Source organism: Oryctolagus cuniculus, chromosome 10 (assembly GCF_051225735.1).
Source record: "Oryctolagus cuniculus isolate XC-2025 breed Fujian yellow rabbit chromosome 10, ASM5122573v1, whole genome shotgun sequence".
Taxonomy (NCBI): domain Eukaryota; kingdom Metazoa; phylum Chordata; class Mammalia; order Lagomorpha; family Leporidae; genus Oryctolagus; species Oryctolagus cuniculus.
The window spans coordinates 42,741,737-42,766,209 of record NC_142876.1 but is presented as its reverse complement, the minus strand read 5'-3'; the positions used below and the strand labels follow the sequence as shown (position 1 = coordinate 42,766,209).

General features: G+C 44.4%; 1 protein-coding gene across 4 annotated transcripts in view; it reads left to right on the top strand.

Annotated features, from left to right (window-relative positions):
- The first annotated feature begins 8,930 nt into the window (after window positions 1-8,930).
- The window catches only part of MAPRE2 (microtubule associated protein RP/EB family member 2), a 163,127-nt gene continuing 147,584 nt past the window's right edge, over window positions 8,931-24,473 (top strand). For 2 of the 4 annotated variants that reach the window (XM_051852029.3, XM_051852028.3), the window contains exon 1: window positions 9,070-10,504. In XM_051852029.3, coding sequence (XP_051707989.1) covers window positions 10,481-10,504 — 24 coding nt within the window. In that variant the 5' untranslated portion in view covers window positions 9,070-10,480. The other 2 variants (XM_070050305.2, XM_051852031.3) reach the window with 2 other exon arrangements.

Genomic DNA, 24,473 nt, shown 5'->3' with positions numbered 1-24,473 from the left:
TTCATGGGAGAAATTTTTTCATGTCCTGTATAAATTTCAGTAGTTCGTGCACTTGCTTCTGATTACTTCTATGCAATATTATGGTCAAGTTTTTGAATTCTGTTTCTTGCATTTCTTCAATCTTATCATCTTCATAATGTAGTATTTAAGTATTTTGTTCTTTTGGGGTGTCATGTTGTCTTCCTTATTCTTGTTTCTTGAATTAGCTTCTAGTGGGTGTGGCCAGGGAACTCTTTTCAGTTCTCCAGGGTAAAGGGCATGTCTGAGGTGACACACCCAGGTTTGGCATGGTAAATCTCTCTCTCTCTCTTTTTTTTAATCAGAAGGGAATTTTATTCTGCTCAGTTGAGCTCCTCTCCTCAAAGGAGACCTGTTCCTGAGCGCTAGCCCCAGTGAGTATAATATTAGTCTGCTCTGCCCCAAGGACCACACGAAAGATCTGCACAATCCTCAGTGTAAGCTCAAATTCCCCAGCAGTGTCCCTCACCATGAAACCAGGAAGCCCTGAGCATGTGGAGTCTCCCACTGTTTCTGCCCAAAGTCCCAGCTACACCATGAGTCCTCCCACACAGTCTGTTGTTTTTTTCACAGTCCCAGCACACAAGCCTCCCACAGTCCCAAGCGCCCAGCCCCCTGTTAGTTCTCCCCACCAGAGTCAAGAGTCTCCACTCAGCTGATTGCTGGGCACAGATATGAGCTGCTACAGCTGTTACACATGTCCAGAATGGTGCCCACTCTATCAGCTTGTTACTGGATGCCACTGGAAAGTGATCAAGGAGAGAGAAACGTGTCCCTCTTATTTTTTTTCCCCTCCTCTAGTTTCACAGGTGCACTATCTCCTACAGGGCCAAGCCATGTTCCCTCTAGGCTCTCCATGTAGCTTTAGTGCCAATGAGTTGAGCTGCTGTGGTCTGGTCTCATCTTAATTTCCAACGCTGATGCATAAGCCCTTGGCTGCTGGACTCCTGAGTTGTGGGCATCACACCCTCCACATAGGTCCACTGTGTCCCTCTAATTTGCATAGAGTTTCCTCTGCCATTTTCTCCCTAACTCTTCCCTGAGACTGCACTCTCTCCACCTTTTTTTAATCTATCTTCTCCTAGACTAGACCAGTAAGCTCCCTCCCTACTCCACCATCTTGGAACTCCGACCCACAGTTTCTGAACAATTAGCTATGAAGAGGAGGTTCCCCCAAATTATCTCCTTCATTTTAAAAAAATTATTATTATTTGACAGACAGGGAAGAAAGGACATAAAAGGGAAAAAAGACCTCTCATTTTCTGTTTACTTCCCAAATGCCCACAATGGCAAGGACTGGGCAAAGCCAAGCCTGGGAGCCCACCAAAGTCACCTCATTAGAACAAAAAACATTCCTACAACCCGGGAAATTCCAAGGGATAAGGATCTCTGTGTCATGAACCAAAATCACAGGCCAAATATTAGAAAAGGCATCTCTTCCATGCCTAAAGCTCAAGAAATCATAGGGGTTTTAGGAGTTCTGTGACAGGAACTGAGGACAGAGACTAAATATAGATATCTTATTATAGCACCATATGACATAATAAATTGGGAGAGATGGCCTGGCATGAAAGGCATCATAACTTAGCAAGAACATGCTTTGGCAGGTTATTCAATGAACAACATGGAGAGAATGGAAGGTTAAATTGGTCATGGTTTTACAATGCTTGTGGTACACTGGCACTAAAGCAGGGGCATGTGTACAGAAGAATCAGAAAACATCCGCAACTTTATAGTATAATAAAAGATAAGAAATGGCTGTCTCAAGCAACAGGGTTTTGGGTGAGAAAAGACAGAATATGGTACGATAAATTGCAGCCCAGAGAATCCTCGAGGAAGAACAAACTAGTAAACATGGAAAGCCAGCAAAGGACAATGTGGTTGTTTTTTTGTTTGTTTTATTTACAAAGAACAGAAATTTCTTACAACGTGATTTTAAGAAGTACAAAACTAACCTAAACATCCAATTAAAATATTGATATTGTCTGTTTAACAATGATGGATCACCATTATCCAACTCAGTAGCTGACTTAATCATTTTATTTCACTACTACTAATTATAAATGTTAAATTGTTAGGTTAATCTGTTTTAAAGGAAGGGATTTTTTTAGGCCAGCTGTTTATGGAAAGGGCTGCAAATCGAGAAATTAAAGCTACTGTAAAATTGTGTATTTAATCTCTCCAGAGCTTCAGATTTTTTATTTAAACTGCTCACTAGACATCTTTGCAGAATAACCTTACATGCTTCTGACCTAACATGTCCTAAATTGAACTCTGGATCTTGCAGGGTATCCCATTTCAGTGTCCCTAGTAACAGTCCCACCATCCATTCAGACTGGCAAGCTATAAGCCTGGGTATTCTCTCTCTCTCTCTCTCTCTTACCCTCTCCCCTTCTCTCCCTCTCTCCCCACCTCCAAACTCTCACTCTCCTCCCCAATACACACACATCCTTACCGAAGACCATGCAGACCACGTGATTTGGGGGGGGGTCTCTCCTGTCACTATAACCACTATTTGAGGCTGTATCCTCATTTGCCTCAAGATGGCTGCAGCCTGGACTCTGGGCTGTCATCCTCCACTCTAAACTGCTGCTGAAGTCACCTTCCCAAAAATAGAGCTTTCTTGATCACTGATAATTTTCCTCTAATACCTTTTTTCTTGGAGTTTTCTTCTGACTATACATTCCAATAAGTAAAAGATTTATCTCACACACATTCATTGGTAAATCATATATTTGTTATTATTTGTAAATAATAGTTAATAAAATTACTGCATTAATATTGTACACAAAAACATGAAAATTTACAGAGTGAGATAAATGTGAAATAAATCCTATTTTCAAAATGTTTTTTAGTTGGTTGAAGGTACTACATAATTTGGGGGAATTTTTATTATAAGACAACATATGAATCTGTTTCTGAGGGCAGTTTATATTGGTTTTTAGTTTGATGGTTGTCAGAGAAATGGAATATACATCAGGAAGAACCACATATAGAAACAGGAAATATAACCACGAATGAGCATATGAAATCGCCATACTAATTTTTCCCTTTTTTTAAGCTTTATTTATTTATTTATTTGAAAGGCTGAGTTACAGATAGAGGCAGAGGCAGGAAAAAACGTTCTTCCATCTGCTGGTTCACTTCCCAAATGGCTGCAATGGCTAGAGCTGGGCCAATCTGAAGCCAGCAGCCAGGAGTTTCTTCTGGGTCTCCCAGGCAGGTGAATCTGGTCTTCCTCACTGATTGCTCCATTCCATGCAGCCTGCCCATCAGCCACAGTGAACTCATCATCTTTGAATCTCTGGTGGTATTTTTTTCTTTCACATTTCCTCTCCAGAATAGTCTTGCCCACACACTCTGCCTCATGCCCAAACCCTGCTCACCAGGGACATTCTTCTTCATTATACCAGACAGGACACTAATGAGAGCCTTTCTCTGAGGTTGTTCCTGAATGCCTGGTGTTCCCTTAGACCTGTGTTCATACCTTTTAACACCCTTCAAGTCACACTATGCACCCCTGTATTTCCCTGTGCTGTAAGTCCCTTGAGATCAAAGACCATTTGGGTAACCCGTGGACTATCCAGTAGAAGACACCACAAAACTGTTGAATAAACTACAAACTTTGAGAAATTCAATCAATTTAAAGTTATAAAAACCAAAGAAGAGCAAATATCTGTTAAAGAATCAGAGACCAAAAGAGAGAAGTTTCTGATGAGAGGCAAGGAATCCATTATCCCTTGCTGTCATACTGGCTGAACCATTCATGGCCAGAATATAGAGGAACTATAATGAAGGTCAAGGTAAGGTTTAATTAACCAAGGATAGCTCTCAATTAAAAATTGCTGGGCTAGTACTGTGGTGTAGTGGATTAAAGCCCTGGATTGCAGTGCTGGAATCTCATATTGGTACCGGTTCAAGTCCCAGCTGCTCTACTTCCAATCTAGCTCCCTGCTAATGTACCTGAGAAAGCAGAGGAGGATGGTCAAGTCCTTGGGCCCCTGCACCCATGTGGGAGACCCGGAAGAAATTTCTGGCTCCTGGTGTCAGATCAGCTCAGCTCCAGCCGTTGTGGCCACTTGGGGAGTGAACCAGTGATTGGAAGATCTGTCTCTCTCTCTCTCCTCCTCTCTCCCTCTCTCTCTCCTCCTCTCTGTCCCTCCCTCCCCTCTCCTTCAAATAAATAAAACAAATCTAAAAAGAAAATTGCTGCATTTTCTTCCAGAGGATCCCAAGATGGAAAGCCACATGGGCACTGGGTTCCAAGGAGTCGCAATGAAAGACTTTTAAAAGATTTAGTCTTGTCCTCAGAGTCTGGGGGGAGTTTAAAGCCAGCTTCACCCCTTGAAAGATAATTACTAATCAACAAATTAATTACCTGTTGCCTTTAAAATGTATTGTGCTGAATATATTGAGTATGGAAAGAGTTGACTCCCTTCAGCTACATCTATTTTTTTTTTTTTTTACAGGCAGAATGGATAGTGAGAGAGAGAGAGAGAGACAGAGAGAAAGGTCTTCCTTTTCCGTTGGTTCACCCTCCAATGGCCGCTGTGGCTGGCGCACCACGCTGATCCAAAGCCAGGAACCAGGTGCTTATCCTGGTCTCCCATGCAGGTGCAGGGCCCAAGCACTTGGGCCATCCTCCACTGCCCTCCCGGGCCACAGCAGAGAGCTGGACTGGAAGAGGGGCAACCGGGACAGAATCTGGCACCCCGACCAGGACTAGAACCCGGGGTGTGGGCGCCGCAGGCAGAGGATTAGCCTATTAAGCCGCGGCAACGGCCTTCAGCTACATCTATTCTAAGGAGGATATAAAGATACATACATCTAACTCATTTATTTTTCTTAGTTTATTTACAGTATTATATAAAATCATAAATGTTTCTATCACAGATTGGCTTTGCATGATCCAAGGTAATATTTAGCTCCTTTTGGTGCCCTTTATGCATCATATGCTCATGATACCTATACCAATATATAATAATTTTCACTTTTGCTTTCTCTATGCCTTTGGTATTGGTCAAGCTAGAAATTAGGACTTGGGGGAGAGTTATTTGAACTCCCTTCTGGACTTCATCTATAAAATGATGATGCTTTCTAGCTAACTCCCAAATATTTAGTCCTAAGTGCCCATACAATGTTGTGATGGTGATAGTACTTCTTATTTCAACATTTAGACCATGAATAGATGCTGGAGTCCTAACAAGGCACTGATTCCTATGTGCTATCATCTTATACCATCTTGACTATCTTACTAATTCACATCTTGGTAATGAACATGCACACCTCAATCTTACATGGTATTATGGATACATTAATAAGTGGTTCATTGTAGCATATCTCTTGAGGTTATAAGTTATACTTAAAGCAGTGTTACAACTGCTCAGTGGTAAAAAAAATCAGATAAAATGAAAAGAATTTGAGCAGATGTTTTAAAACATTCATTAACTCTGCCATTCCTTTTTAGTCTCTCATGTTAGATATTTGTGAAAATGTGTGATTGAAATTCTCAGCATATTAGCTTTAAGAAGGTGGTTGTGTTATATGAAAATATTTGAGATTCACTTCACACAAAGACAAATGGCTTAACAGGGGAGTAGATGTCACTGACAGATATAGGCAGAGACAACCACAAAATTGTGAGATCAAAAACACTATTCAGTGCCCAGCAACGTATTAAAAATATCATTTATCTGCATAGCATTTCAGAGTTTACAGCATGAGTCATCACTGCTTTATCTCTTTTAAGCACACAAAGTGTTGGGAGACGTAGGGAGCAAGTTGAGTTGACATAATCCCTGCCCTTTGGAGAAAGAAACCCCAAGCGTGATGAAAACTGATTCTATTGTTCTCACATTGATAGCTATGACTGTGTAAGGATTGATTTTTACTCACAAAGCTATATTCAAGCACAAGAAATTTCTGTGTCAAAGGTATCATTCAGAAAACTGTAGAGAAAACATAGGATAATTTGACCTCATTAAAATTTTTCATTCTTTACACACATTCACTCTGCAAGTAGAGAATGACCATAAACATTATTAAAATGAGCAGGCTTACTCGTGCTGATAGAACCTTGCTTTTTTAATGATTGCTGTATTCCCCAGAGTATAATCAAGCTGGAAGATCTTTCCCAGCTGTTTTGTCATTGAAAAGCTCAGATGACCCAAGCCTGGAGTTGATTGACCTTGGCTAAATCATAAGATGATGCTGACAGGCAGAGAGAGTGAATTGTTCACTTCTATTTTGCTATATGATATTATGTAATAGCAACAGCATTAATGCCTCCCTCAAAGACTCCACACAAAACTGGATGCCTTCCTTGACCTGGTAATCTCTGCTCACCCCCTGCTGTAGCTAGGCTATTTTCAGTTGAATGCTAACCCTAGCCCTCCTATGCAAGATGAATACCCATGAAAGACACTACTCATAATCACTGAGATTCCTACTTTCCCATTCTTTCTGAGTACTCCTTGAAAGTTAGGCAATGTCTATGTGACTTCCTTTGACCAGCAAAATGTGATAAGTGACCTGTGTCACTTCTGGGTGAAAGCACTTAATGGTGGGTGCACAATTCTCCAAACTGTCTTCTCCTACCATGATTCTTACAGAGATGTCACAGGAAAGCAGGCTGGAATGATGAGTCACCATGGCAGCTGCCCTGCAGGTTCTGCACATGCAGGAAATTAATTTTTGCTGTTTAAGCCATTGAGATGTTGGTGGCATTTGTCACAGCAGCATAATCCAAACTAAACTGGCTGATAGTCTCTCACTAGGTTGCCTCACCAATGAGCACCATTTCTGCAGCAGCAAACAGCTACATATGCAGTACCAGCTTGATACCTGAATTGGCTGAAGTCACTGGTTGAGAGCAGCCTGCAAGCACCAGGAAGCTGGCTGGGATACACCATATCATGTGTTTCATGCTCTTGCCAGGTTCCCGCATGAGTACAAAGGGTTTCCCAACACACATCGCCCTCTGGATTTACCACCAAACAGGAATCAGTTTTATGGGAGGAGGATGTAGTTTAATTTAGAACACACTAGAAGCCAGTGGGAAATTCAGATGAAATGCATAGCAAGTAATTGGAAATGCAGAAATGGCATTTAGAAACAGGCTAAGCATGTGAGTGTGGATCCAGAAGTAATCTCTGCACACTTCAAAGGTGAACATGGGAAATGAATAAAATTTCTTAGGAGATGGCAGACAGTGGGGGGAAAAAATCAAGAAACAAGTTTTAGGAAACACTCATATTTGGGAGACAGAGAGAGAGGGAAAGGAGCAAGGAAGGAAGAGATTCAACCTATGATGACAGTACCCATTCATTTCCAGAGCTAAGAATATCATAGCTTCATTAATAAATTCATGTAAATTTAAAATTCAAGGTTTTAATGAGGATAAAAATGGGCTCCTCCTTAACAATCCATTTACTCTCTCAGATATGAAAATAGATGGCCCATCTGACAGGCAGCTGGACAGTATCTGTAATAAAAAGCAAAATGATTTTTTAATTCCATGTCTCAGAGCCAATTTATCAAGATTTAAAGTAGAAACAGAACTTTTTTAGCTTGTGTGATTTGCTCTGCATTATAGTCATTCATTTATCCCACAAACTTATCCTGCATCTCTGGCATGGCACCCAGGGGGTGCACTCATCATTCCGGGGTCAGCTCCCTCATGGCAAGGGGGAGCCCATCTCACAGCTGCTCCCCCTGCAGGCATGGTGGACCTGGCGCCAGCTTTGCCCCTGCAAGGATGGCCTTGAAAGTTATCAGCTAACATTTTCTGAACCCTGGGTGGGTGCGCCAAGCACTGTACGAGGTGCTTTCTGTGGACTTTCTCATTTAATCTTCAAGACAACCAAATTAGAGGGTTCTAGTTTCATCTCTGTTTTATATAGTTTGGGAAGCAAAAACGTTCAGCCAGGCCTCAAAATAGGCTGGCCAATGCCAAGCAAGGTACTCCAGGCCTTGCTACTGGCAGCATCCACCTCACCTGGCCACTCACTAGAAGTGCAGATCCTCAGGTCAGCCCCAACGGGAATCTGATGATAACAAGACCCCCAGGTGATCCGACTGCACTGGCCTGGATCAGTCCACGACCAAGATCTTGCTTTAATGAATGCTGGGGGGAGACGTAATCTCTTCCCCAGTGGCGATTTGGGGGAAATAAACAGATGTGCGTTCCGCAAGAACTGAAGGAAGACGGTCTCCAACGCTAGCGATCACTTTGACCAGCAAGGGTCGGGACCACTTCCAAAAGCAGCAGATTACTGAGCTGCGTCTGGAAGCCAGAACGTTTTCTTAATTCATTTCATTAAAAGTAGGTGCTGTTCCAAATGGACAAGAGCCCACGTCAATAATCTTCTGGAGTTAGTTCCTCTGGCCCGGATGCCTGGATTTCAGTTTCCAAATGGAAGCCAAAATATCAACAGCATCAACAAGCAGATCTGGAGCCTCAAGTCATAAAACTTGCTAATATTAAGCTGTTAGTTGTACTCAGAATTGCTTAATTAATAATGTTCATGGCAAACTAGTTCGCCCCTCTTTGTCAATCATGCCTCAGGGATGCGTATAAACGCTCCGGGTAAACAGCAGGGCGCCCTGCTTGGGCACAAGCCCCCAGCCCGCAGGCACGGAGTTCAGGGCGTGGCGTCGCTCTTCCAAGCCCCTTGTGCCAGCCGTGCCTGACTGCCCCTTCTCGGGTGGGGCCCACAACCCGCTTCATTTCACCGATTGGCACTTTCTTTCATGTTACCAGTTCAGCCCCGCTTCCCAGGGCCGGGAAGCAGCGACCTCGGGCGGATCCCCTCGGACTAGCTTGGGCCTCTCCCCGGCAGGGGTCCCCACCTGCACCCGCACCCCAGGGAAGGGGCGGTGCTGGCCAGGCTCTCTCGGGTGGACTCGCCAAGCCACGGCGATGGCAGACGGCGAGTCACGTGCGGCGGTGGGGGCGGAGCGCAGCCCGCCGGGTGGGTGGAGAAAACAAAGCCCCCAGCTGTCAGCCGAGAAAGGAGGCGACAGCTCCGGAGCAGGTGAGTCAAGTGCATTTAAAGCGGTACCGCTCCCGTGCACCCAGACACCCCCTGCCAAGGCTCAGCCCCTCCCAGGCGGCGTGCTGGCCGCGCCTCCTCCCGCCGCGGGACGCCGCAGCCCGCAGGTCGCGATGCAAGCGGAGCCCGGGGTCCCCGAGCGCAGCAAGAAGTTGTGCTGGGGTCGGCGCCGAAGCTCCTGGGTGTGCACCCCGTCGCGCTCCCAGCAGCTGCGACTCCCCCTCGGGGTCCAGCGCTGCGCGCTCGGGGAAGCGGGAAGGGAGTTGGGGCTGCCACGCTGGCGGAAGCAAAGTGCACAGCCTGGGGGTGGCGGGGACAGGAGGGGCAATTAGGGCAGGGGGACTTGGCGTTGTTGAAGGTGGGCGTCCCGAAGCTCGAGAGTGGAGGTCACCTGGGCTGGGGGCGGGGAGGGGGGGGAGCTGGCGGGGCTGCGCGCTTCGGGGCAGACCAAGAAGTGCAGCGCGCTGGCGCCCGCCGGCTGCGGAGTAGCCCAGGGACCCAGGCCCTGCTGTCGACCCCCGGGGTTCCCCTCTGGCGGAGATCAGCCTCGTGGCTCTCAGCTTCACTCTCTGGGACTCGGGAGCGGGGCAAGTGGGATAGGGAGCAGGTAATTACTGAGCGCCCAAGCGGTTCTTCCGCAGGGAGCGCCATGCGCGCCGGACGAGGGCTGCTCAGTCCACCCCTGCTTCGCTAAGGAATTTTTCGGGCTCTCTATCCTTAGAAAGGCTGCGCCTTGGCCAGAAATCCCACAAAAGGCCGGGAGGAGGGGTGGGCACGGAAAGATCCTCCCTTCCGAGCCTGGAGCGCTCTTAGGAACGCAGACTTTCAAACCCCAAAGGGCTTGCGGATAGGGTCCCTCCTTGGCCAGTGCAGTGGCGAGTGCAGCGCTGCCACCTCGGGGGAAGGGCCGCTGCAGCCGCTCGGTGGGGAGGCGCCTTTGTCTTAACCCTGAGTCCCCTTCTGTTAGCCCTCCCCGGATCGGGAGCTTGCGGAGTACTTAATATTCGGAAATAGGCCATCCCTTTGCCTCAGCACCTGTCGTCTTCCCCATCACTTGCTCCCGTCCCCTTCTAAAAAAAAAAAAAAAAAAGAAAAGAAAAGAAAGAAAAAGAAAAAAGAAAAAGTGGCCCGGACCTGCTAGGCGAGAGGCGGTCACTAACAGCATCTTAGCGCAGCCAACGCAAAATTAAGGGTTAAGTGTTCAAACCCACGCCGCCCGCGCTCAAGGATAAGGAGGAACTTCCTTGATTAGCGCAGTATCTGCCCCGGGGCCGCGCTGCGAGGCGAGGTCGCTCCCAGCCGCGCGAGGTGGAGCGCGCGGTACTGTCTGGGCTGAAGTCAGACGCCGCGCCTGCTTCCCGTCTGAGAGGACCCACAGCTTGCAGCTTGGCTGAACAAGACACTGTGGAATGAAACAGCACAGAGATCAAAAGGTAACTGGAAGAGTAGCAAGCGTTCGAGGTGCTTCTCTAGGCGAAGTTTGTAGCAAGTACCCAGAGTGGGGGTGGGGGTCGGTAAACAGTGCTTGTTTACTATCGAGTCTTCTGGAAATAACCCCTTGGTTTGCAATCATTTTCTGGCGATCTCATGAAAGACTTAAAGTTGGGGCTGTTTGTCAGGAGCTCTCTCTGACGGCAGGTTTGGGAGCCCAGCGGAAGGTTTAAACTTAAATAGGCTTTACCGGGTAAGAGTTCCTTGCAGGGGAAAAGCAATGGTTCTCCTAAGCACTGGTTCCCAAACTTGGCTGCACATTGAAATCACCTGGGAAGCTTAGAAAACTCCTGCGGTCCGGTCCAAATCCCATCTTAAAGTATTTAAAGGTTTGAGGGTGAGAATTGGGCACCTGTGTTTAAGGAGGTGGGGAACCTCCAGGTGATTCCATTGTGCAGCCAAGTTTGGAAACCACTGGCACAAAGGATGAGTTCAGTGGCCGACAGCAGCAGGCATTGCGAGACAAGATGCCTGTTTAACTACTTGAGTGGGTGAGAGGACAGATACTGAAACTGGGGCACTGATGACTAAGGTCTTGGGCCAGGGGACTGTCAGCTGACAGCCTCGCTGATGGTGCCACCTACCACATCGTTTTTCCCTGCCCTGCCTGGACTCTGGCTCCTGTTGGAAAGATGCAAGTTCACTGTCAATGCCTGGTTTCTGCCCTGTTGTTAAGGGAGCCGAATAAAAACTTTTATTGCTGTGATGACTCATGTGTAGCAGGCAGCAGGGAAGCCCAGCAGCCACCCTCGTGAGTCAGCAGGCTGCTCTCCAAAGTGAGCCTGGTGAATAGGAAGTAATGACAGCGAGTAGCTCATTGAGAGGCACACACTCCACTCCTCTGAAAGCACGTTCTAATATCCGATCAGGGTCTGTTTGCTTGTAAGGTGCTCCCTTGTCAAGTACCCCATTCTACCTACTTCCTAGAATGCTGTCGCCTGTTGGAAGACAAAACTCCAAGCCAGCTCGACATCTTGTGGTTTCCTTGGTGGGCGGTGTTATAAAAAAAAACTTTAGGGAAAGTATAAGCTGGTTTGGGTTATTTCAGTTTTGTGAAGTAGACAGAAGGAATGTGCACCACCTAAATTTCAAATAAAATAAAAGCCAAACAGTGATTATAAATTCAGAGCTGGATTCAAGGGTACATTTAGATAGTTAAATCTCACATTTTACATGAAATTTTGATTGCTACTAACCCCTGGTTTCTTTTAAGAAAGTCATCCTCAAAGGATGGTCTAAAATAAGTTGTTTAAAGATGCACTGGAAGTTTAGTAAATAACCTTTTTGTGACTATTTCAGATTTTTTATCTCTTCTTTTTCATTATTGTTAACATGCTCTCTACCATTGCCTAAATACTTTCTTCCCATCTTCAATTCCTTGAAGAATCAGCAGTGTCTGGCACATAGCAAACCCTCCATGTCGTCAGGTATTGAACCTTCTCTGGGCCTCTTGTGCCAGACCCATGGTTTCCTGCTTGGTGTTCTTTGATCTCATAGGGGCCTTTATGTCTGCAGCTCCCAATGCACAGAGGGTAAGACCCTGTGTGTTTGCAGGTGCTGCTTGTTGGTACTGAAGATTTTCAGATCGGGGGGGGGGGGGGGAGATCACTAGAAAACAAAGCATCCTGAGTACACTCAGTTTTGTTATTCTCCAAGACAGACATCCTGGATATGTAGGAACCCAAGATCTATTACAGTTCTCAAGTGCCAATATGAGAGCTCATGGGTTCACTTATATTTTCACACAGAACATTATGCCTTTTTGAACAGAAATGATCATTGTTAACATTTAGCCACACCTTTACTCTCCACCCATTGGGGGAAAAAGCACATATCCAGCCATGTGGATTCCTAAAGGAATTCATAAGCTAGGAGAGTTATTTCAGAATAGGTTGTTAAACCATTCATTGTCATCTTCCCACTGCACAAATATATTTACATAGCATATTTTAGAGTGCAAAGTTGGTTGTATTCTTTGATAGATACCCCCCCAAAATGTTAAGATTTCTGGGTGTAGGCATTTGGCACAGTGGTTAAGAAGCTACTTGGGAGGTGCGCATCCCACATTAAAGTGCCTGGGTTCAGGACCTAGTAGATGGTGGCTTAAGTAGTTGAGTCCCTTCCACCTACATGGGAGACCTGAATTAAGTGCTAGGCTCCTGGCCTTGGCTGACCCAGCCTTGTGGTGTTGCAAACATTTGGGGAGTGAATTAGGGGATAGAAGATCTGTCTGTATGTGTGTGTGTGTCTCAAGGTGATAATTTTTTAATGTCCAAAGATCAAAATAATGTAAATACACCTATTCTCATCTCTGTGTAACTTTAAAAGGGACTGGATGTGCACTTCTGATACCAAAAGATTGAAAAATGGACTAGAAAAATAGAATGGAATACATTTTAGTCAAAGTATTTGTCAGAGGATGGAGTGTACCCAAGTCTGTAATGTTTACAAATAGGCTAAAAGGGGTGACATGGGTAGAAAGAGTGTTATCTCAATTTTAGAAGCTCTACAATATTTTTAAGGATAAGCAACAACCACCCTATCTTATGATCTCATATTTATTTAGTCTTTTGTTCTTATTAACCTATAGGACCTAAATATAACTAAGGAGGTAGTATTCCCAGGCACTAAATAGCACCAGTAAATCAAAGAGTTCAGTGATGGTGAAAAGTGGCAATGCCAAGGTTTGAACACTGGGTTACTGAATGCTTTTCCAGCATCTAGTACATCGTACAGATTTTGATGTAGTCTTGCCTGGAGGCTTTTGTGAGACGAGATCTTTTTTTTTAAGATTTTATTTTTGTATTTGAGAAGTAGAGTTGTAGACAGAGAAAGGTCTTCCATCTGTTGGTTCACTCCCCAAATGGCCTCAATTGCTGGGGCTGAGCTGATCTGAAGCCAGGAGCTTCCTTTGGGTCTCCAATGTGGGTGCAGGGACTCAAGCTCTTGGGCCATCCTTCCCTACTTTCTCAGGCCATAGCAGAGAGCTGGATCAGAAGAGGAGCAGCTGGAACACAAACAGGCCACCACATGAGATGCTGGCACTACAGGCAGAGGCTTAACCTACGATGCCACAGTGCCAGCCCCAAGATCATTTCTGATTATTTCTTCCCTGCTTAAAATAAGAGGAAACTTTCACTACATCATGTTCTCACTGACTTCATTCTTAAATAGATAACCTTTGGACCATGCTACCTTCAAATAATCTTTTAGCTTCTTATCTAGGTAACCGGAGTAACAACTTCTTTAAATCTTTTCCCAGGTCACAGAAGCATAAACTGTTTTAGGGCCCCTCATGGTTAGTGCTACCACCCAAAGAAGCTTAAATGCCTTGTTCAACATCTCAGCTAAGGAGCCTTGCAACTCGTGCTGGAATATCTCCCTGGAAGCACCTTTTTTTTTTTTTTTTTTTTTTTTGACAGGCAGAGTGGACAGTGAGAGAGAGAGACAGAGAGAAAGGTCTTCCTTTTACCATTGGTTCACCCTCCAATGGCCGCCGCGGCCGGCGCGCTGCGGCCGGCGCACCACGCTGATCTGATGGCAGGAGCCAGGAGCCAGGTGCTTTTCCTGGTCTCCCATAGGGTGCAGGGCCCAAGCACCTGGGCCATCCTCCACTGCACTCCCTGGCCACAGCAGAGAGCTGGCCTGGAAGAGGGGCAACCGGGACAGAATCCGGCGCCCCGACCGGGACTAGAACCCGGTGTGCCGGCGCCGCAAGGCGGAGGATTAGCCTAGTGAGCCGCGGCGCCGGCCTGGAAGCACCTTCTAGTACTGGAAGCTCTCTTTGCAGCATTCACCTCAAATGATTCACCCACAACCATCTTAAGTGTGGAAGGAACTTAATTCTCCTTAATCTGGGATAAAACCAAATCTAGCTACCATTTTTTAAATCTATTAATTCCACAGATTTTTTTTCACTCCAAACTTGCAACATTTGAGAAGTGTTCAAAAAGTAGTTTGTCACACCAGAGCTTTATAGAATGAAATTATTGAAGAATTTGCTGCCAAAGTAATCTACTAAAATACACATTTCAAAAAGAACTTAACACACTTCACACAGTAACATTCAGCTGGTATTGAGTTGAAGCCCATGGCTTCCTCTGTTTTGGGGATTAGCAAGCAATGGCCCTCAAGTTTTTTTTGTTTTTTTTTTTTTTTTAAGGCTTTTTAATGATTGAAAAAATATCCAAAAAGGAAAAAATATTTGGGAAAACTTAAATTAGGTGAAATTCAAATTTCTGTGTCCAAAATAATCCTTTATTGGAATGCAGTCACATTATTTGTTTACTTCTTGTCTACAGCTGCTTTGGGACACTGGACAGGGTGCAATGGTTGCCCACTGATACTTACAGAAAAACTCTGACCTCTAATTCCAATTCAGTGTACTCCAGTTTGAAATGAGAATTCTGGTCCTTAAAGCCTTAATCTGTTCTGCCTTCTTATTCCTTTAGGTGATCTGTGTATTCTAACTTTTTTTTTTTACCTTTACTGATCTCTAAAGATAGAAGATGGGGTGTATACACACACACACACACACGTGTGTGTGTGTGTGCATTTATTTAACAAAAGCAGCACATTTCTAACATGGATTTTAGTGGTGTGGTCAGCTGCAAAGCAGTGCTATGCTAACTATTCACTTTCTGCAGCTCTAAAAACGTGAGAACACTCCCTTAAGAGTAATTCCAGGGTGAATACTTGCCTTAACTCTTTACTGGAAGGTATTTCTCTTTCTCCAATCTATGAGGACATTTTTATCCTTATTTTAGTGTATGAAGGCATCATTTGAAGACTTACTCAGATTTAGAAATTTTCATTGACTGTCACTTCATACACTGAAAGCACAATATGGAAACTTGTTGCTTTTGGAAACAGCTCTGTTCTTCCTTTTTATGTTTTGAGATTATTTACTTATTTATTTATTTGAAAGGCAGAAATGCAGAGAGAGGTGAGAGAAAGATCTTCTATCTGCTGGGTTACTCACCAAATGGCCACAACGGCCGGGGCTGGGCCCCCAAAACCGGGAGCTCCATCCGGGTCTCCCACATGGGTGCAGGGGCCCAAGAACTTGGGCCATTCTCCACTGCTTTCCAAGGCGCATTAGCAGGGAGCTGGATAAGAAGTGAAGCAGCCAGGATAGGAACCAGCGCCCATGTGAGATGCTAGTGTTACAAGTCCGCTATGCCACAACACCAATCCCAGTTGAATCATTTCTGAAAACAACAAAATCATAAGTGCATTTAATCCCAGCCTAGGACTGTTGATAGTAATGGCATGTAGATCACTAACTCCCAAGGCAATGGAACCCATGAGTGCTAGCAAGGCAGTAATTAGGGGTAAAGGAGGGGAATGTGTAACTCCTGAGTGAAGAACCAGTCCAAGTGCGATGAACTTTCCTCCCTTATAATCTAATTTCACCTGAAAGCATTTTAATATAACTTATGCACGCCATATATGAGGGTATTTTTAAAAAATTGGAAAATGTGTATTACGAAAAAGCTGCATTATTGCACCAAAGTGAACTTGTCTGCTAATTCCATTTCCCACAAACTTTTTGAATGCCCTCATATTGCTAATAGTTCTCTGCCCATCAGTTCTTAAAACTAGGGGAAAATTGGATTTACTCTTGCTGTCAGTTGCTTAAATAGGAACAAGACATTCATAAGTACTTTGCTATCAGGCAGACTTTCAGCCTAACTTACAGTCTAGCAGCAATGACTGTTGGCCTAGGAATTAGGTAGGAGAAAGGAAAATAAGAAAAGGCAGCTAGAAAATGGAATAATGCCTTTTAGTTTTGTTACAGTGTTTGAAACTACTTATAGGATGTCATGGATAAAAGTGAAGTCGCAGGACTAGATTACCCTCTTCAAAAGCTTGTGAAAAGAGCTTTCAGCAGCTGATAAGAGATGAGAAAGTAAAACTGCCTTGCATGTTCCTTCCTTCTTCAAAGATTCTCTTAAATCCAATCAGCGCACCAGGGATTTTGATGTTAGGAAGATAAACATTTCATAACCCTCACCAGGGAACCATCTTCTCCATTTTCCTCCCGATTTCTTCCACCCTCCATAAGGTGAAAAAGGAGGAGCTGGAAGAGAAACCTCCCTCCTGCCCCCTCCGTCCTTCCCCACCAGAAGCTGTGGGTAGAAGACTGTTGCTTTCATTCCCAGCTTGCCTTCTAGCATCATTTTTTCAAGTGTCCACAAATCCCCCAGGGGAGCTGCCACACATCAACAGTGGTAACAGCCAAGTCAAGTCCTGAAAACAATTCCCTGTCCACAAGACGTTTAAACACCCCCTCTGTGGGTCTGTTATTCACCCTCCGCACATCCTTCAGCTCCTCAAGGTAAGAGGTAAGGTAGAATTTGGGGATATATTTTTATCTACAGATTGTCAGGTATAATGCAGACAAACCACTTAAAGCTGAATTTCAGGTAAACAATGATTTATTTTTAGTGTATGTCCATAGACTGTAAATATGACATGGGATATACTTACACTAAAATTTGTATGCAATATTCAGATTTTACTGGGCATTTCATTTTGTCATCCTTTGCTGAGTTTTCCTTTTGTTTTTGCTAAATTTAGCAATTCTACTTTTATCACATAATTTTTTTTTTTTTTGACAGAGTGGACAGTGAGAGAGAAAGACAGAAAGGTCTTCCTTTGCCGTTGGTTCACCCTCCAATGGCCGGGCGGCCAGCGCACCGCGCTGATCCGAAGCCAGGAGCCAGATGCTTCTCCTGGTCTCCCATGGGGAGCAGGGCCCAAGTCCTTGGGCCATCCTCCGCTGCACTCCCGGGCCACAGCAGAAAGCTGGCCTGGAAGAGGGGCAACCGGGACAGAATCTGGCGCCCCAACCGGGACTAGAACCCGGAGGATTAGCCTATTGAGCCATGGTGCCGGCCATCACATAATAAATTTCAAATGGCTAGGTTTCCTGATCTACTCAATATCTTATCTGAGGTTGTATTTCTGTGATAATAGTTGAAAATATCTGAGCTGCCTTCACCTACCAAAGAAAAACAATCAGGTCATTAGCTGAAGTTTGTTACCTAATTTGCTTAATTAAGAGGAAAATAAAACCAGGAGCAAGCCTTGGCCTAGCAGGGAGTGCTTCCCACACTGGAGTGCTTGTGACTTTCCAGCCTTCAGCTCCCTGCTAATGCAGACCCTGGGGCAGGAGGTGGTGACTCTTGTGTGGGAGAGGAAGGTTGACTTCTGTCTCCCTGCTTAAGCCATTGTGAGCCTGTGAGAAGTGAACAGGTGGGTAGGAGCTGTCTCTCGGTTCCCTGCCTCTTGAATTAATTTTTTAAAAAATGTTTTTGAATCAAAAATAAAATCAGAACTAGAAAATTTGTAACCTTTTTATTTGTAAGATATTTTATAGTACTTTTTTAATTTCACAGATCAAAGTATAGACACTTCAATAGGTAACTTGTCCAGGGGAGCTAACACAAGGAGTCCATTGGCCACATCAACAGTTTGTTGCTGATCAAAGTGCGATTCCAGGTAGTTATAGCAAGGCTTTACTACCCGTGAGGTCTGGACCTGTAACATCAGCCTCACCTAGGAGTGCCTAAAAATGCAGAATTTCAGGCTCCACCCCAGACTTTCTCAGTCAGAATCTTGGCTCTAACAAAGGACTTACAGGTGATTCACATGCATATTAGTTTAAGAAGCTCTAACCTAGAAGATTCACTTTGTCACACGTTAATTTTGTCTTTTTAACACCTTGTTGAAGTAATCCCTAATACTCTTTTAACATCTAAGAAGAAATAGTTGTTTTTTTTTTTAACAAATATCTTCAAGATACACAACCATGGTATTTCCATTTAATGCATCTGAAAATTTTACATGACTATTTATAGTATGGTTTTATGATGAGCCCATGTGAAATAAGACTCATGATTGACAGTCTGTTAAGTAACATTCTGTGTTCTTGATTCATAACCTGTAAATTAGGTGGCTCGAACTTCCTGGTCCTCAGATCACCAGCAAATCCCTGCCCTGTGTCTTCATTTCATATATTGTAACTTACATAGAAATGTTTATGCGCCAATCCCACATTCATATACTTCTATCCCTAGGTTTCTCTAAAACTAGACAAAGGATATCCAGTTAGAAACGCTGAGTTTTAGAAAGTAATTAAGAACTTAAATAATTATTGTGAGTTCACAAACCTCACTTCTTTATGCCTGCCTACCTTATTTATTTTTTAAGATTTATTAGAGTGTCAAAGAGAGAGCGAGAGCTTGTTTCCATCTGCTGGTTCACTCCCTAGATGGCTGCAATGGCCAGGGCTGGGCCAGCCCAAAGCCAGGAACCAGGAGCCAGAGCTTTATCTGGGTCTCCCACACTGGTGACAGCAGCCCAAACTTGGGGCCATCTTCCCCTGCTTTTCCCAGGCCATTAGCAGGGAGCTGGATCCAAAGTGGAGCAGCTGGCACATGAACTGGTGCCCACGTGGGATGCCAGCATTGCAGACAGTGGCTTTACGCACAGTGCTGCCCGCCCCCCCACACACACCCCTTATTCAATTACTTTTTAAGAACTTACAGCATTGTATCATGAAAAGAAACTTGTTACTGGAGCAGGAACATCAAATGGCCTGAGGTTTAAAACTGGTTCTGTTGCTGACTGGGTGATTCTAGCGATGTCACTTAACATCCTCCATCAGCACCTCTCTTAGCTGTCTCACCAGTCAGCTGAAGACAGCAGAGCCGGCCAAAATCTCATGAGGTTCTTGTCAGGAACAAGTTACGTAATGTGCTGGGAGGTCTTTGACAACTGGAGGATGTCGTGACCGGCTTCATCGGCCAGGGCTGGCAGGTGACTAGACATTACAGGGTGCAGCTTCCTGGCACGAGCCTAGTATAGGAAAAGTGATGTTCATTGTTACAGTTCCGTCTGTGCATGGGGGAATGGGACCCTGGAGCACCCATCTTGCTGACAGGTAGCTCCTGGCTGGATGTCCGAGTCAACCGCAGACTCTCCGTTCTGCTGAAGCCGGGCAACCCATGCTGCAGGGCCCTGAGCAGTGAGTTCCTAACCAGTCATTGCTCTGTGGAATCCCCACCCCGCCAGAACTCGGCACAATCTCTCCTGTACTCTTTCCCGGGAAAAGTTTGTTAATGGATTCTAAAAATGTGCTTCAATAACTTTAGTTCCACCCCTTGTTTTAAAAATATTCCTTCAACGATTCCTTGAAAAATGCACATTTTTGAAGGTAACCATCCAAACCACATCCTTACATAACTGATGAATCAAGTAAATTTTTATCTTATCCAATCAGACAACCGCAAATTGGAAGGGTCTGGGTGGATATTACTATTATTTTTAAATAAAACGCCCCAGGGCAGAATTTCCTCCACCAGCCAGGAAAAGAGAAACTCACTCATCCTTGTGTTGTTTTAAGAAACATAAATTCATTAGTGAGAATCAGATATGAGAGGGGAGGGGTGTGAAGGGAAGCACTCCTGATCTTATCACCCTCATGCAACTATTACCAAAACCTTTTATTTCTCTGTGAAGCCCTTCTTGCCTGTATTCATGTTCAGTAGTTTATGCAAAGTGTTACTGTAGCAATATTAAAGTTTCCTGCATCCAGCTTTCTGGATTTTTGCCTGGGCTGCCTTCTCTGGGTGACTCAGGCCCAGGCTTTGCTTTATCTCAGGTGAGAATTCTCTGAAGTCCTCCTTCCTCAAAACTGGCATCAGCATCAGCAGGGGGCATCTTTCTTACAAATGCAGAATCTCTGGCCCCCTCCAGAGAGTCTCAGGAATCTGACCTTCAGTAAGATCCACAGGTGATCTGTTGTGAGGCATTAACTTGTAAGAAGGCTCTGGAAAGTATTTCCTAACCCTCTGGTCAGCTGTCCCCACGGGGTGGCTTAGGTGCCAATGTTGCTTTGCTTTTCACCCCCACATAAGTGAATTGGTTGAGGATTGTGATGGATTCATGCTCCTCCCACATCAAGTGCAGCACACAGGAGTGCAGTCTGGGGCACTGTTTCACCTTTTTCCAGTAAGACTTTTTTTTAAGATTTATTTTATTTATTTAAAAGAGGCACAGAGAGAGGAGAGGCAGAGAGGGAGGTCTTCCATCCGATGGTTCACTCCCCAAATGACCACAACAGCTCCAGCTGAGCCAATCTGAAGCTAAGAGTCAGGAGCTTCCTCTGGGTCTCCCATGTGGGTGCAGGGGCCCAAGGACTTGGGCTATCCTTTACTGCTATCCCGGGCCACAGCAGAGAGCTGGACTGGAAGAGGAGCAGCCGGGTCTCAGATCAGCGCCCATATGGGATGCTGGCACTTCAGGCCAGGGCGTTAACCCACTGCACCCACCACAGCGCCGGCCCCAGTAAGGCCGTTTTGTATTGTCTTCTGTGCTGGGAATGGGGTGCTCAGCTGGGGCCCTCTCTCGTGGGTCTTTACCATGGAAAAACCCCTGGGAGGGAATGCACCTCTGCAAACTATTTCTGGAAATCCACTGCTGAAACTTATCCCTTCTGCTTAAAATCCTGACCTGTTAAATACCAGTACCTGTGGGAGGAGTCACGCTGGAGACTTGATATGCCGGTTGATCAGTTGGCAGGCTTGGGTGCCTGTTAAAGAGAGGAACATAGAGGTAGCCCTCTGACAGGAGACAGCACCACTAGATATTAGAAAAGAAAAATGGTGGGATTCCTGAAAGCAACTAACTCAGACAGGTGTTAGGATACTTTTGTCTGGAATCATAATGTAGGACACTTTTATTTAAAAAAATTAATAAACCAGGGTGGGCATTTGGCAAAGCAATTAAGTCACCACCTGGGATGCCCTCCTCCCGTATTGAAGTGCTGTGCTGAGTCCCAGATGCTCTTTTTCAATCCAGCTTCCTCCTAATGCTCACCCTGAGAGGCAGCAGGTGCCTGAGTCCTTGCCACCCACCTGGGAGACCCAGATTGAGTTCGGGCTTTTTGCTTCCACCTGGCCCAGCCCTGACTGTTGCACCATTTAAGGGGTGAACCAGCAGATAGGAGATCTCTCAGTATCCATCTCTGTGTGTGTGTCTCTCTGCCTTTTAAATAAAATGAAAATAAATTTTTTAAATTTAAGAATAAACTATTTCTTAGTTATAAAAATCTCAGGATGTGACTTTTTCCCCCCAAATCCTCTCATCTATGACAAATTTCATTGAGTCCTGCATTCAAAGTGAACTATTGATGACCTGGGGATTTCTATTTTTTCAGACATTTTAAAATTGTAGACAATCAAAAGTGGATTCTTGTATGCTGGTGTTTCTCAACTTTCATTAAAACTAAGCAAAAACTAAGCTATAGGGAACTTTCCGTGTCTTCTTGGCTCTCTTAGTCTTGCATCATAGAAGGAATGTTCTGTGACCCTAGGGTTTGGGGGACAATCAGAGAAATGGAGCCTCAACCCCCAAACCCCTGTTTCGAAGGAGCAGGAGGCTGATTAGAGCTTTGGAATCAAGTAGTGTCCCAAAACAAGACACATCTGTCCTACAGGGCTATTGTTTGCCTCGTTTGAAAGGAACAAGGGGCTCCTGGTACTGCTTACCAGCAGCTCTCACAATTAGCCCCACAGACCCAGGGCTAGAGGAGTGTAATTATATTCAAGAGCCTCTGGCCTTTTTGCCCTTCTTGGGTGCCTACTGCTGTACTCACCCGTCACCATGGACACCACTGCCAGTGGAGTTGTGAATGGGAGTCAGGGTCATCTCCTCTGTTGGAAGAGGGTCTTGAAGTCTGTAATGACACTACTCGTGGCAATTTGCTCAGGCCTGGCACCTTGGGTGGAGTTTGTGAGAGTCATATTGACACCTTTGGAGTGTGTTGAGCAATCTGACGCAAGGGAGGCATGCAGGATGAGTAGGACAATTACTGTGATCTGTGACTTCTAACACCAGCCTACCTCTGTTTGAGTCATGTTTTTCCATGGGGTTTGTGGCCCTTCCCAATGGAAAGACATTTTTGGACAATATATCCTTGTGAGACTTAGTGGTGTTGTAAATGTTGCTCTTGAAATTTGAAAACTGCATGAGTTGCTTTTTTTTCTGTTTATTTTTCACATTTTGGGAGTTTTTAAGTGTTAGAGTGGTTAAAACTCTTGGGCTTTGGTGCTACTCTGTAAATAACTTTGTATAACTTTGGTTTGGAGACTTTTGCCTCTTCATTTCTGAATCTGAAAAATTATTGACATGTCTGTTACTTAGGATCATGAGTAGAGATTCCAGAGATTTAAAAATTAAAAGATCAAGTTAAAAGTATCACAGATACGAAGAATTTGAGAAATGATAGAGGAAGCAGCAATATCTACTAAAATATCAAAAAAATGAATTAAGACAAAATATGGTTGTTTCTCATTACCTCCCTTTGTTCCAAATTAAAATTTTAAATCTAAACAATGATTTTCACTGAAAACTTTTGCCACGCAGGTGTAATTTTTTATTATTAACAAGTCAATTTCATCTGATTTCCGAGAGAGCTGCTTTTTTCCCTCAGCTGTGCATAGCCATGCAAGCCAAGGCAACTCAATTCAACCTGTGGCCTTCAGTCTCATCAATAAAAAGACTACCATGGCTCTCCCTAGTCTCTCTCTACAAAATATCCCATTGCCCTGAAAGTTTGTTATTGATGCATCATCCTTATTGGAAAACAGAATAGAAAATGCACTGGGAACTATTCCTTTGGTGAATCCACAAATTACTTTTTAGACATGAAGGGAATACGTAGTTTTGGTAGTCATTTAGCACATTGAGTTATTTAGATTGGAATGGGTAGATACAGTGATAAGTTTAAATGTATGTAACATATGGAGAATGCTATTATAGCTCCTCAAAAGCTGAAAGCAAGTGTGATTTCTGGCAGAGCAGATGCATTTTTTAATAGCTTCTACTCAGGAACCTTCCTGAGTTCACATTTCCTTGTGCACGTGACTGCAAGCATTGGCTCATCTTCCCATCAGTCAGCCTGGACTGAGAAATCAAGAGGCCATATAGCATATCCTGTGAGAGATAGGAAAGACAGAGAACAGGCAGAAGTACTGATTCAGTCCGGCAGTGAGTTGTGTTGTGTTGCTTCAAAATATAGGTAAGGCCAAAAGCCCTGCATACCATGATTGCTACACAATTACTAAACAATAATCTGACACCTGCAAAAACTGGAAGAATATGGATTTAAAACACAAGAATTGAACCAACTACAACAAAGATTTCCTTCTAGACTAATACAAGGGTACTTCAAAAATTAATGAAAGAATGGAATTGAAATGTAAGTGTATTTTGGTGCAAAGCATTTTTGAGATCCATACATAGTGTTTTTTTAAAAAAGATTTATTTATTTGAAAGTCGGAGTTACACAGAGAGAGAAGGAGAGGCGGGGGGGAGGTCTTCAACCTGTTGGTTCACCCCTCAATTGGCCACAACGGCCGGAGCTGCACTGATCTGGAGCCAGGAACCAGAAGCCAGAAGCCAGGAGCTTCCTCCAGGTCTCCCATACAGGTGCAGGGGCCCAAGGACTTGAGCCATCTTCTACTGCTTTCCCAGACCATAGCAGAGAGCTGGATCAGAATTGGGGCAGCTGGGACTCGAACCGGTGCCCATGTGGGATGCTGGCACTGCAGGCCTCAGTTTTACCCACTATACCACAGTGCTGGCCCCCATACATAGTGTTTTCATAATGTGAATCTATGTGAACTTTTATGAAGACCCCTGTACAAAAGGAATTTCCTTTAATTATATATATATATATATAAAGTGTGTGTATATATATTATATATATGTAAAGTATATCTTTTTTAATTTGAGAAGCACACAGAAGACAAGCTCCTATCTGCTGGTTCATTTTCCAAATGTCTGTAATGGCCAGGACTGGGCGAGGCTGAAGCCAGAAGCCAAGAAGTCCATCTAGCT